Raw genomic sequence first — 12,990 nt, 5'->3', positions numbered from 1 at the left:
AAAAAAGCAAGGGAAATGTTTTACTAAAACACAAAGTTGTCAAGCAATGGTTAAGTTGAAGCAGTTTAGCCTTTTGACTTTCAGTCTGGTTTTAGGAACTTTTTGACAAAATTACTGATATTATAGTCTTTATTAAACACAGTTATGACAATAACTTCTAATGTTTCAGCTGGCAAGAGTTCAGTAAATCTGGAAATAATAGGCCATTAAACTCTTCCTAGTTCTTGGCTGCTGTTGGAGACCTTCAATTTCAGATTTGAAATGCATAAGGAAAAGATTTGGTGGTTGGGGGAAATGAGAATTCTGAGCATTTAACATCTGTGCTGCATACATAAATAACTAAAAAGTGAGGTGTTTCGAAAACTTTGCAAGTTGTAGGGAACAAAATATAAGCACATATGTTAGAAATAGTCATTTTGACAGTATTACTAGGTGAGAGGGGCTGCTCCTATTGTGCTTTCCCTCTTACCTTGGACTGAGAAAGTGTCAGGCTGCCTTATGAACAGCCTGTTGGCACCGCCTGGATGTTCCATAGGTATTGTGCTTTCAACACGGGTTGTTGGGACTGTAGAGCGTAGGGGCAAGGAGGTTACTGAGCTTGCTTTACAGGGAAGAGACAGAACTGCCCAGCCTACTCATCAAGGAGTGTATAAGCTGTCTGCCTTAGAGGGAGGTGCTGGCAGTTGGTCCTCCTGAGGTAAACAGGCTTTTTAAAGGAAGTGTTTGAGATATGGGAGAGGCCTTTGACTTAAGCAGCATTCTTTCTTGGAACTGTGCTGCCTGTATGGCTTAGGGCTGAATGGCGTGGAGGGTGAGAAATTGCACTCAGGGCTTGTTGATACAAATGATTTACACCTGAATTTACTCTCTTGTCCTGGAGCGAAAAAGAGCTGCCTCCACATGATGCAACTCCTTTCCTGTGGAAATTGTACTCCTGTATGGTCTAGGAGTAAATTCTGTCCCAGAACAAGCAACCTGAAAGTAATGTTCATGTCTATGCTTATCCAGTGTTAACTATTTTAATTTTCCCACTGTCTTCATATATTGTGTTGTGCTCTCTTCTGTGTGAATGTCCCTTTTTGGATGTTCTGTGGCTGTGATCTTGTGTGCTTTTTGGGTGTATGGGGAACCCGTGCCTTCACAGTCCATGCTGAGTTCATACCACGTAGCCCTTTGACATGCCCCCGATCATGACTGCACCTGGACTTCTCGCTTTGTGAAGCAAGGTGCAGAAACAGGATGTGCTTAGCTTTGCAAGCCTCCCGATCCCATCTCCAGCTAAGTGTCGGTGTGGCTTCATATTAAGATACCATCCTAATGCTGTCCCAAGGATAAAGGAAGTGAACTCATCTGTAGAAGGTGCACCTTTCAATGTTCTTTAATCTGCCCATTTTTATTACAAGCAGTGGAAAAGAACAGGGCACAGGATGTCAGCACAACAGATCTTGGTTACCTTAAATGAAGAGAAGACAGGGAGGGGACTCGTTGCAAGAAAAGCGGCCTGACAGGAACCTAACTAAGAGTCCGTTGAGAACTCTGCCACTGCATCTAGATTGCTTTGCCAGTCAACTAGATGATAACCTGAAAAACACTGGGACTGCTGGGAGCATCTTTGGAAGTTTGAAGCAGACTAGTTGGTACAAGAGAAAAGCTTCATTTTAATTGCAGTTTTGTGTTCTATCAATTTAGGCCAATACTGTTCAGCTTTTCTGAGATCCACTCACCCTTGTCTCCTTGGATTAGTCCCTCTTTGCTCAATTGAAATCAGCTAAAAGCTTACCCTTGACAGAGATAACTCATCTTTACTCTGTCTTCTCTTCCCTGCATTTTAAGAGGTTGCTATTCTTAGTCTGTTGTCCCTTGTTGCCACCATCTAGCTTCCTTTCTCTGAGTTCTTAGCCATAGGAGTTTAAATAAACATTCTAAATGGTGATGCATTTTAGTTGGAAAATGAACATTATACAACTATATAGCCACAGACGTAATTGCAATTAGAGGGCTAAGATGTGATAGGCAGTCTGTATAGTTTTGATACGGTGTTCTACAAAAGCTTTATATGTTTTTCTTTTGCATAAGTAACTTGATATTATCATTATGTTGCAATTTATCAAAATTATCAGGCCTTACATAAAACCAAAAGCTTTTGTAGCACTGCAGCTTCTGTATTCACAAAGGACCAGACACTATTGAAGACTCCCAGAATCTAAGGAAACAGCAAATTTGGAAGAATTGTGCATTGTAAACATTATCATTCCTACAAATTTCTCCTTTCTCCTTATGAAAAACATTCATTGCAAACAAACTGGTGGGGACGTAGTATGTTTTGAGCCAAACACTTTCACTGTCAGCTTCATCATGTTAATGGTGCCTGGCTGCTAACAGGTGGAATGTACAGATGGAGAACTCTGGCCATGCGTTTGCCTTCAGACACTTCACCCCAACTTCCTTCAGCCAGTTCCTCTGACAGAGAGCCATTTTGTGGAAGCTTCTTTAATCTTCATAACCAATGTGTTGGCCTGCTCTTTACTGTAACAGCCAAACACTGCAGCATAGAGATAGTTTTGAGGAAGAACAATTACCAAAACAAAGGTACTGAAAAGTTACTGAAATAGACATGCTTCAATGAGAGTCCCACTCAAATCCCAACTGGTGCCATTTTGCAGGTGGCTGTGTTTGTTATGGTTGATGTTTTGTTGTGTTCTGCTTGGGCTTTCAAAACCAATTTGAAATGTTTTGGGTTCGGTGTGTTGTTATGCTTGGTTTTTACTTGTCAAGCTACTGCTATCTGTAATACACAAGCAGGTCTTGTTGCTTACACTGCTGCCACTGAGGCTGTAGCCTACACTTCTTATTGTGGTCAAGAAATTGTTTTCTGTAGGATTCTTTTACTGTTGATGTAACATATTTGGGAGTTTGAACAGACATGCTTATGGTCTCTGTAGTGATGTTAAATAGGGAATCAGTTTATATCTGCTACAGAACAGTCCACACTATTATTTAATCACGGCTAAAAGGAATCAGGATTTTGCAGGATGGGGAAAAAGAGAGTGGCAGAGAAGGATTTGGGGGGGATTTTTGTTGTTGCTGTTACTGCTTGGCATATTTCCTTTAGAATATTTAGCACAAAGTTTTCATTTGCAGATCATATATTTTTAGTCCCTAGGAGAAGATGAGATCTTTTAATCTGAATAATCCAGTTTGATTGTAGATGTACCTACTGAAATTTGAGACAGTGCCATGAAATCACAAAATTCCCTGGTACAGATGATAGACCAGATGCTCTGTGCCAGGTGTATGTGAATCTTGTACTGACTAGAGACCTGTTTATCTCTGGCTTTCCATCCGTTTATTGCAAGTCTGTAGTGGTCCCTAGCTCTCTGTTTTGAATGGCATATTTATTTTTCTCTTTGGGGATTCAAATTTAATCATTATTTCAAATGTGTTCTGAATCTGTTTTCCCCCTTCCATTATCTTTTGATGATGACTTTTGAACATTAATTGCTGGAAATATATCTGGCTTAGTAAATATGCAGAATACTTGAATCCTAAAAACTGTCAGGCTGTGAAGTAAGGAAAAATAAGCTGTCTGTGATGAAATGCAGACAACAATACGTAATTTTTCAATAATGTAGTATAGAATTCTAGCTTGAAAAGGCTCTGTATAGTACTTCAGGAACTACCTTCAAAGCCCATGTTTTCAGCTAGAAACTGCAGGATATTGCCTTTTATATTGCCATTACATATATATAAACTTGTTATCTGGAAATAAAAAAAAAGTGGAAGGCATGAAACTGCCTAGACACTTGAGAAACTAAATATAGCTAGTCAGCCTGTCCTCCTTGCAAATTAATATCTGTGAGTGTACACCTGAGTCAGGAATGTATGCTGATGGGGAGGTTCCAGCTAGTTGATTGGAAGGGAGAGGGAGGAACGTCCAGCGCTACCGTTAGGTCATCTAAAGCTGTTGATATCAGTTACTGACCTCAGGACAATAAGCATTGCTTGTGGAACTGTCTTTTCCATTTCCAGCAGCAACTTTGGAGCCTTTGAGACCTAACAAACTTGTCACTGACAGTTGACAATATACCTTAGGCTCTTAGTGCAGCTCACTGCCTCAAGATTTTACTCTTTGGTCTTCAGAGAAAAGCAGAGAGAAAAGAGACTACAGCTGCATCTCAGTCAGAAATATAAATTGGTGTGAGTGCTCAATATGAGAACATTTAGTATCCATAGAAAGCTGAAATAATTCAACAGACACATGATTTATTTGCTCCTGAGCTTACCAAAATGACGAACCTTTGACTTTGCCAGAATATTTAGGGACGTGTTTTTCAGTTTTCAAAATTATTTTGGTTTTGGACAACTGAATATCATATTGTGGTATGGTGAGAATGGTTTAACTCTTTGAAAAAAATATTAAGGCCTGACATCTTCTAGCTAGGAAAGGAAGTCTTTCTTTGTTTTCTGGGTATGTAATACATAGAGTGAAGCTAACGGTTTTACTTTGTTTTCTTAAATGTATGAAGAAGCCAAACAAAGAAGATAACTATCAGTTCCACAGCTAGCTTGCTTGCTTGCATGTTTGCAGACAGTGCTTCTTATTATTTGGTCATGAGATAATATAAACAGCCCTGTGAAAATATAAGAGCTTCCTTTCCTAATGTAAAGTCCTGATGGACTTCAACCTTTCAAGATAATGTTAACAGCTGATTTACATTAATAAACCTGTAACTACTAATCATTCTGTCATTTCTTTAAACTCTTGCCCATAGCGTATGGACCAATGCCAGCTTGTTGAGTTTATTGATTTAGTAGCCTACAATATTCACATGGATCATTGTTGTTTTAACCCAAGTTTTTCTTCTTCTTAGTAACAGGTGCTCAAAGTTCTTTATCATCATGGTGAATGTTTTGTAGTATTTATATTTGATGGTTTCCATTAATGTTAGAGAATTTTTGTGACCGATGGTTGAACATTGGTTATTACTACTTAAGTACTACATGCAAGGGAAAAATAACTCCTATGTATTCTTAAATCAGTCTGTCTTGTTTCCCAGGTAACATGCATGTGTCACTGGCAGAGGCTCTGGAGGTTCGGGGGGGGCCATTGCAAGAAGAAGAAATATGGGCTATTTTGAATCAAAGTGCAGAGAGCCTTCAAGAACTATTCAGAAAAGGTAAGCATTTTTAAAGACTGATATATACTGAACTAGAAACACCTTGATTATGTTTACGTGTCATATAAGTAAACTCCCTTGTTCTTCCTAGGTTTTAAACCTAAATAATAACCTGCTCCTAGGTTATCTTGGGTAAAGTGCCTAGCTGCACCCCAGCCCAAAGGATGTTTTCATGTTTTCAGCCATCACTTCATGTTCTGTCAGGACCCGCAGCCCATTCAGTTTCATGTGGTAGCAACTTCACTTTGGTAGGAAGCTACCACAGAGCCTTTGCATTATTTTAGACTCATTGAAATGAGATAGAAACATAGAAAAAATGATAAATAAGTCTGAGACCGTTGGAGCACTTTGGTCCTGAAGGGGACATAGAAACAGGTACAGTACAGTGCAGTCATGACCAGTCTGCTCTAACGAGATTTAGTCTGAAGTGAGACAAAGGTGAACCACTGAAACCTTGACCAGAGGGCTAGGTATCATTCCCCAGAATGCAATTAGCAAGTCATATATAGCTACTGAGAGCAGTGTTGTGGGTTGTTGTACTTCAAAGGAGTAGAAGTATCTCTTCTCCTCCACCCCCCCTACTTAGTAAGCTCTAAGTTGAGCATCTGCAATACTGTTAATAATTTAGTTTTAGTGTTAAGTTTTAGCACTGGATCTAAGTATGGAACCCTTCCTCTTCCTTATGTTTTCCTTTCTTTTCTTTAAAATCTGCAAATCCTTAAGCCCCTTCCCCCCCCTTTTTTGCTTTTTATAATGATAAAAGCTTAACTCAAATATTGAACTTTGGTGACATCTTTAACCTGGCATCCCATGATACATCTTAGTGTTTCAGCAAATTTATGGGAGTCATCTCCTTATATCTAAGTATGCATATGTAAGCATAGTTTTATTCAGGAAAAATCAAAGCTCACAGTTTGAAAATAGTCATTGTTTTGACACATAACTGTAAGGGGCACATCCTCATTATTGAGGGCGTATACATTTGGCTTAACAATTTCATCAAGACTCAACATTTGTATTGTTTTGGGGTTGTATTTTTTTAAGATTTAGTTTAGACAACCTGTCAAGTCAGACACTCGGTCTGTCTCATACATTGTACCGCCTCTGAAGGTGGTCTCTTGGATATTTCACAAAGACTCCAAACAAGGTAGGTGTGCGTAGAAGCTGCCATACAGCATTTGATTTCTGATCAAGCTTGACTTAGCATTATGAATACAAAATTTTATCAATTTCTCTGAAATATTTTTTGGTAGGCAAATTATGGGTAGTTTTGATATCCCATACGAATTAACCTTTTCCCCTTTACCAGCGAGCTCATAGCCGCAATTTGCTTTGACTGTCCTGTCCCTCTGCTTCTTCTATTGCCAGAAAGGAAAAGCTGGCATCTTCTTTCCTCTCTCTTTCTGTCTTTGTTGTCTCTTGGAGAGAATGAGAGGAATGATTTTATTTTTTTAAGAGGGCAGGTTGTTGAGACCAAGTGAGACCTTGACTAAAGAGAGATCTTGAATGATTAGAGGTTTACCGTTGTACACTGTACGAGAATCAACACATTGAGTTCCATCTTGAAATCCACCTGAAAGATCTCAGTAGCATGAGTATATAGTAGTGAAACCACTTAAGACATTATTTTAGGTCTAAATTCTTTTCAAGAAGGAAGTCTCCACTGAAAATAAGAGCTCACCCTTTCTGGGCCTGAGTAGCGCATAAAAGAGTTATCGTAATTACTATGAAGGCTGCATGCAAGCACTGAGAGTGAGAACATAGTCAGCCCTCCTTCAGAGGGACAAGTACTGAAAGATGAGAGCACAAAATTAAATTCTGCCCCAGGACTTCTGGTATGTGCTTTTAAGTTAGGGGAATGTTTGCTAGCCAAGGCTGGCTAAGGTGGCAGAAGCTTCTGGTCTTACTTCCTATCAGTGAAGACCAAAACACAAATTCAGATAAAATCAGTGCCAGAAGAATCTGTCTCTTCTTGGAGATGAAGCTGTTTTATTGAGTTGTTTTCCTGCCAGTTCAGCAAACTATTTTTCGGTTGCATGCTATTAATTAACCTGGGATATAGCCCTGTGGTAAAATGCACTTCAAGAGACACCCAAATGATAGAACTTTACTATGTAGCTAAGGTTGACAAAGGCAATCTAGTTTCTCCCAGCAAGATTAGGATAACCAGACAGTGTTTAATGAAGATTTGGCTTCACTTAGGAAACAATCTAGAAACCTTTTTTGGTCATCTTGAATATCAGTTTCTGTGCTGGCTTGTAAAGATGTGTTGTAGAGATGCAGGAACGGAGAATGTAGAGGTTCCTGCATGTTTGACTCATTTTTGTTCTTTATTTGTGGAGGACTTGTAGCAAATGGGGGATCCTAGAGAAATCCTGTTTTCCTAGGTCAAATTTCAAACCTAGCATACAGCATGGAAGAGCTATTCTATGATAAAGGGTGAGTTTCCAAAATTTTTCAGAACTGACCAATCGCTCCTGGGCAGAGGGCAATAAGGCAAGCTTTTAGCTTCTGCAAGTTCACAGCATGCTCAGCTCTGACCAGTCTCAGAGATGCTCTTTTCTTCTTCCCTGTATAGCTCTGAACTCCCTGAACGTGTTGTTCTGTAACAAAATCTAAGCTTTGTTGAGCACTTTCTATATTAAGTTTCTTTAAAAAAATAAAATAAGGCATATTGTTCAACTGTCTGTGGTCCAGCTGTTTTGAAATGAGGGGGATGAAAAGGCCATGGAAATTGTGAGCCCTTAAATTGCCATCTGTTGGCAACCTCCCTGCACGATCCCAGCAACCACACACATTTTAAGGAATTACCAGCCCAAGTAACCATTTATTTATTTATGTAATCCTGGTAGAGTTTTGGTAGTCTGTTTGAAGTTGAGAATCCTATTACTCTATGAACTGAGAACATGATTTTCAATTAATTTGTTACTTAGGCTATTTTCAGGGAATTATTGAAAAATGCCCAAAACAAGCTTCTGTTACAGATTTGATGGCTTCTTGATTTATAGAAGTTCTGCATATCTTTGAATGAGTATCTTCTTATCCTTCAAAGCACTGAATAAATGAAGCACATAATGAAAAGCCATGTCTTGCATGGTTAATCACATAATACCACGTCTAATTCAGTGACTGATACAGAAATGTGCATATTTTTATGCCTATTTGTATTTACAATTCTAACATGTGTTGAACTCTTTAAAAATACTTTACAAATTGATTTCAATCATTATAAGCAATGAAAGATTAGATTGAAATGCCCAGTTGCTAATCACTGATGTAGAAGATCAACTCTGGTAGCTGTCTTGTCAGCATATTATAAGTTGTTAAATGGAGGAGAAAGACAATCTAGTAGTCAGTTGCAGATCTGACATCAGTTGTACTAGTGACGTTAAGATTAATCTGGAGATTTGAAAAGGCCGATACCAGACCTGCCCTTCTCTTACATCTGTTTAATTATCTGCAATAACTATTTTGTTGTTGAGAGGGTGTATCAGCTGTTTCAGACATGCTGTATCTTGTACTCAGTTCCATGAGGTCAAAGGAACAGGTCTTTGAAGTGAAGTATCTCAAATGGGAGCATATAAATGTAAGGAGCATGCTGTGCTCTCTGCTGTTGAGAATTATAAACCAGGCGTCCCTCTAATTTGGTAGGTTTAACTGGAAAAGATTTATCAAAACTTGAAAGTGGGAAAGACTTTATATGTCACTTATGCCACTCCTATGCTAAATCCTCTTGTGGATTCTGAAAATAGTTGGACTTTATGTTTCAAGACGTGTTTAAAGGGAGGGGGAAGAGAAGGGGAAAAAGCGAGTGATAACAGGCAGGTTGAGCCAAGAACGAGACACTTTACAAATTGGCTGCCTTGCAAATTTGTATAGGGGAAATTATTTATGTAAACAAAAAAAAAAGTGGTATCTTCTGAAGGTGGATGTGAAGAAGGACAATTGTGGTTTTGGGGGACCTGTAAATCTTGTCGACAGACATACTACTGCATCTGCTTAGCTTGGGTAAGTATAATGAAAAGAAGGAAGGCGAAGTGTGAAATGTGTTGATGGGAACTATTGGTGGGTCCCAAGTTGTCAAAGACCTAGCTGGGATGGAGGGGGGGAAGATCCTCATTTTCCAGCCACTTTTTGCTGGCAGGTGGTATTTTTTTCCCTTTACAAATAACTGTTAAGGAAGGATATTTTTTTTTCACCTTCTTCTCAGCAACCAAAAGACCAAATGTTACCAGGAAAGAGATCAGGCTTTTGTGGTGTTTTGTTTGGGTTGGGTTTTCTTTTCTTTTCCTTTTTTTTTTTTTTTTTTTTTTAGTGTGTTTTGGTTTGGTTTTTTTACCCCCTCAAGTCAGGCTCAGTTACTACTTTAGCTCTTTCCAGAACTCTGCTGGATGTGATCATAGTAACAAAGTGTTAATGTGGTGTTATGCTGACCAGTGAGCATCTCGGGAACATGGGTGACCTCAGAAACTAATTGTTTCTCAGGAAAGAGCAAATTTCAGTTAGTCTCTCAGTGTTTCTCCCTGTGCTGCCGGTTTCCAAGTAGTTCAGTGTCATGTCAGAGCTCTCTGCTCAGTCCCATCCCTTTGTGCCCAAGGGAGAGGGAGCAGAAGCGCTGCAACGCTGCTTCCCCTGCACAATAGGCATGTAGGGACATGCTGCACTAGCTCAAAGGAGTGTAGGACTTAGAGCATAAGTGGTCCCTTGTGCTGGCATAATCCTGGCCTCTAGTCTAGAGACTGCCTCCAACCTGGCCTAAGCAGAAAAAAAATCTTCAGGTTCCTTTGCGCTAGGAGAAATCTTATTTGTCTCAGTGAGGGCTATAGAACAAAGCAAAGAGAAAGATGATACAGGTGTTGAAAACTTTGTGTATGTTTTTGGGTTGTTCTGTGCCTTAAATGTATTAATTTTGTGTCCTGAAAGAGCTGAAATGTACATCTCTTCCGACCATTTTTGCTAACGGCTGGGGCCATTAAAAAACAACGCTGAAGGAACTTGAATGGTATATGTAATTTGGGAATTTAAAACTACCCGCCATCAATATTGTAGGATGGACCCATTTTAAATTTCTGTCTGAACTTACTGTCTCTTATAATGTGGTGGGTTTTTTTCATCTTTGGCTACTTGTATCACGTTAAACCACGTAAGGGACTCTTTTAAAAGTCTTTAATAGTTTGGAAGATGCTATGTAGCTGAAGATTATTTCAGTTTTTATTGCATTTAAAACCAGTTCACTCACTTTAAGTAAGACCACACTATTTATCTCTGTCTTGGCACTGCTTGATTAACTGTGCTCTCACAAGTGTTTTGTTACCAAGTTGCATAGTTCTGGAGTTAGCTCAGAAGGCTGGCAGCTCTAGCACAGTTGAAAGCCTACTGGATAAAAAATTGACCAGGCAGCCATATCCTGAATTCCAATGCTTTTAGAAAGAGGGGTTTGAACCTCTTTTTTTTTTTTTTTTTTTTTTTTTTTGACATTTTCCCCTGTATTGTGTGGAGTATGTTTCCCTTACTGCTCTCATAAATTCTTCTGAAAGCCTAAACGGAAGATGACATGAATATTGTGACTGGAAGCTAGTTTCTGTTGGTTTTCTGTGGTCCCTGGCTATTGGATGCATTGCATGTTTGGTTTTGCTTTGTTTTTTTTTTTTTCCCCATGGTACAAACACTTGAAAGGGTAGGAGTAGAGTTACTTTAAAATATTTTTCTTAGGTTAAATCTGCATAGTAGGAACTTTGAGACAGTTATTTTGGTTTGTGATGCTTGCCTTAAGGAAGGAAATGGGGAATGAGTTATTTTATTCTCATCCTTTGTAACATTAGATTAGATTCCCAAAGTTGTGATGGAGGCAGTGTGATCTGCTATGTTAGTTAAAAGCTACTAAAAGAGGAAGCTAAGAAAATGTCAATAAAACAGGCTCGGCAAAATCGGCCCTTTTTCTGAACTTACAATTAATCACATTCATTGTACATTGCTTCAGATCATAAGAATTGTTGAGTGTGGATGGAAGTATTTTACATGGATCAATAAATTCAGCCTTCTACATATGTAGGGGACATGTGTGCCCCCAAGTTCGCTTAAATTAATATTGGGAAGACTTCAGGCTAAACGTGGGGGGTTTTTTGTTGTTGTTAAAGCTAAATTGTATTTCCGTCTCACTAACTCTTGTTTCTGTAGTACGTTTCAGAATATGAACAGTTAATATGAATTTAAAGTCTTTGTCATACAAAATGTTAAGTTAAGGATAAAGCTTCCACATTACTTAAGGTTCCTGAGTTGGGACTTTTAAGCAGAAAACTTATAGGTTTTTTTATATAATTTTTTTTATATATGTCAGTGTTGTATACACATAGAACTATTGAAAAATCCTAACCTGCAGGGTTATTTTTGGAAATTGCTGGCTAACTAAGATCTTTCTAAAAATGCTTTGCTATATAATGTAGTATTTCCTTTTGTATGTATAATAGGATGTGTCTTTCCGTCCTTATGTTTCTTTTGTTTAGCATCTGAACTTACTGCTACAACAGTGAACAGCAGTTCTGTTCTGTTTCAGAGGAAGTGGGGTTAGAGGTATGGTGCAAAATGTCATCTCTTGGGGCTGGGAGGAACAGATAATATTATTTTCATTCTTAATGAAATTTTTTTTTAATTCAATTGATTGAAGTTGATTTCTCTCTACTTGCACCATACGTGGTGTTAAAAGTTCCTGCTGGGGATGTTTTCTTCAGCTCATCTTAGTTATAAATTTACATATTTGATGGCGCTTTCACAATATGAGATATTTTTAAACTCTGTTTTTGAAGTTAGCCATGCTAAGAGAAGACATCTGTAGAGATAAAGTCATTTGCTTGATGCCAAGTGTCTTGCTACACACTGCAGCGAAACCATGATCTTGGACATAATTGATTATTGTTTAATGGCCATGATACAGTAGTAAAAGAGTAATACCAGGCTTAGCTAGGGGCTGATTGGATTGCTGTGGGGAAAAGGGAAAATGTGTACTGCAGTGTAAGGACTGGTAACTAATGTCTGCGCTAAATTTAGAATTTATTCTCTTGACCAAACTTATATGATGTTCAAGTAGCTCAGCAAATGCAATTCTTTGATTGTAGGTTGGATTTTATTTTTTTATAATACCTTGATAAATTCTATATTGTATTATTCTGTATTATAATACCTTGATAAATTCAATATGGGGACATAATTGAAGTCATACTAGAGGAGGTCTAGAAAAAGAAAGGTACTTGTATAGCTTGTTAGTTGAGCCGTATGTTTTATTTAGTTGACATTGGTGGGTTTGAGTAACATATATTGCTTTGTCCCTTGCAATTTTACTTACTGAAATAGGACAGGAAAAAACCCTGAGATCTTGTCTTCTGTGTGTAAGACAGGTATCATCATGTATGGCTTTGTATTTGGTATTTTTTAGGGTGTTTTGGGGTGGGTTTTTTTGTATGTGACAAAGACCTCTGGTTTCCGTGGGAAGCTCAGCAGTTCTGTGTGAGAGTAAGCTGGTTTAACCTACGTGATCAGAGGTACCATCCATCAATTGCTTATATCTTTTGGATCTGGGGAAAAAGATGGAGCAACGAAATACACTCCCTTGAGGCAAGAAGACTGAACGTCTCTTGTATGTGCTGAAAAACAGAGCGAGGGGAAACCAGGTCTGCACTGTGAATCCTAAGCTTGTGTTACTGTCTTTCAGCAAAACACACTGGCATTTTGAAATCCATTAGAAAAACTGTAACAAACTCCTTTGGTTCTCAGGTGATTAAACAATTTGAAATAACTACTTGAAGCAGACTTTGTAAGA

General features: G+C 38.5%; 1 protein-coding gene across 1 annotated transcript in view; it reads left to right on the top strand.

The window, feature by feature from the left end:
• Positions 1-5,062: 5,062 nt before the first annotated feature.
• Positions 5,063-12,990, top strand: part of PTPN13 (protein tyrosine phosphatase, non-receptor type 13 (APO-1/CD95 (Fas)-associated phosphatase)) — a 104,613-nt gene continuing 96,685 nt past the window's right edge. The window contains exon 1 of the mRNA XM_009883939.1: positions 5,063-5,177. Within this exon, the coding sequence (XP_009882241.1) occupies positions 5,063-5,177 (115 nt within the window). The remainder of the gene's footprint in view (positions 5,178-12,990) is intronic.

This window comes from Charadrius vociferus, unplaced genomic scaffold, assembly GCF_000708025.1.
Source record: "Charadrius vociferus isolate BGI_N301 unplaced genomic scaffold, ASM70802v2 scaffold684, whole genome shotgun sequence".
NCBI lineage: Eukaryota > Metazoa > Chordata > Aves > Charadriiformes > Charadriidae > Charadrius > Charadrius vociferus.
Note: the sequence above shows the minus strand (reverse complement) of the source record. Positions and strands in the feature narration are given on the sequence as shown.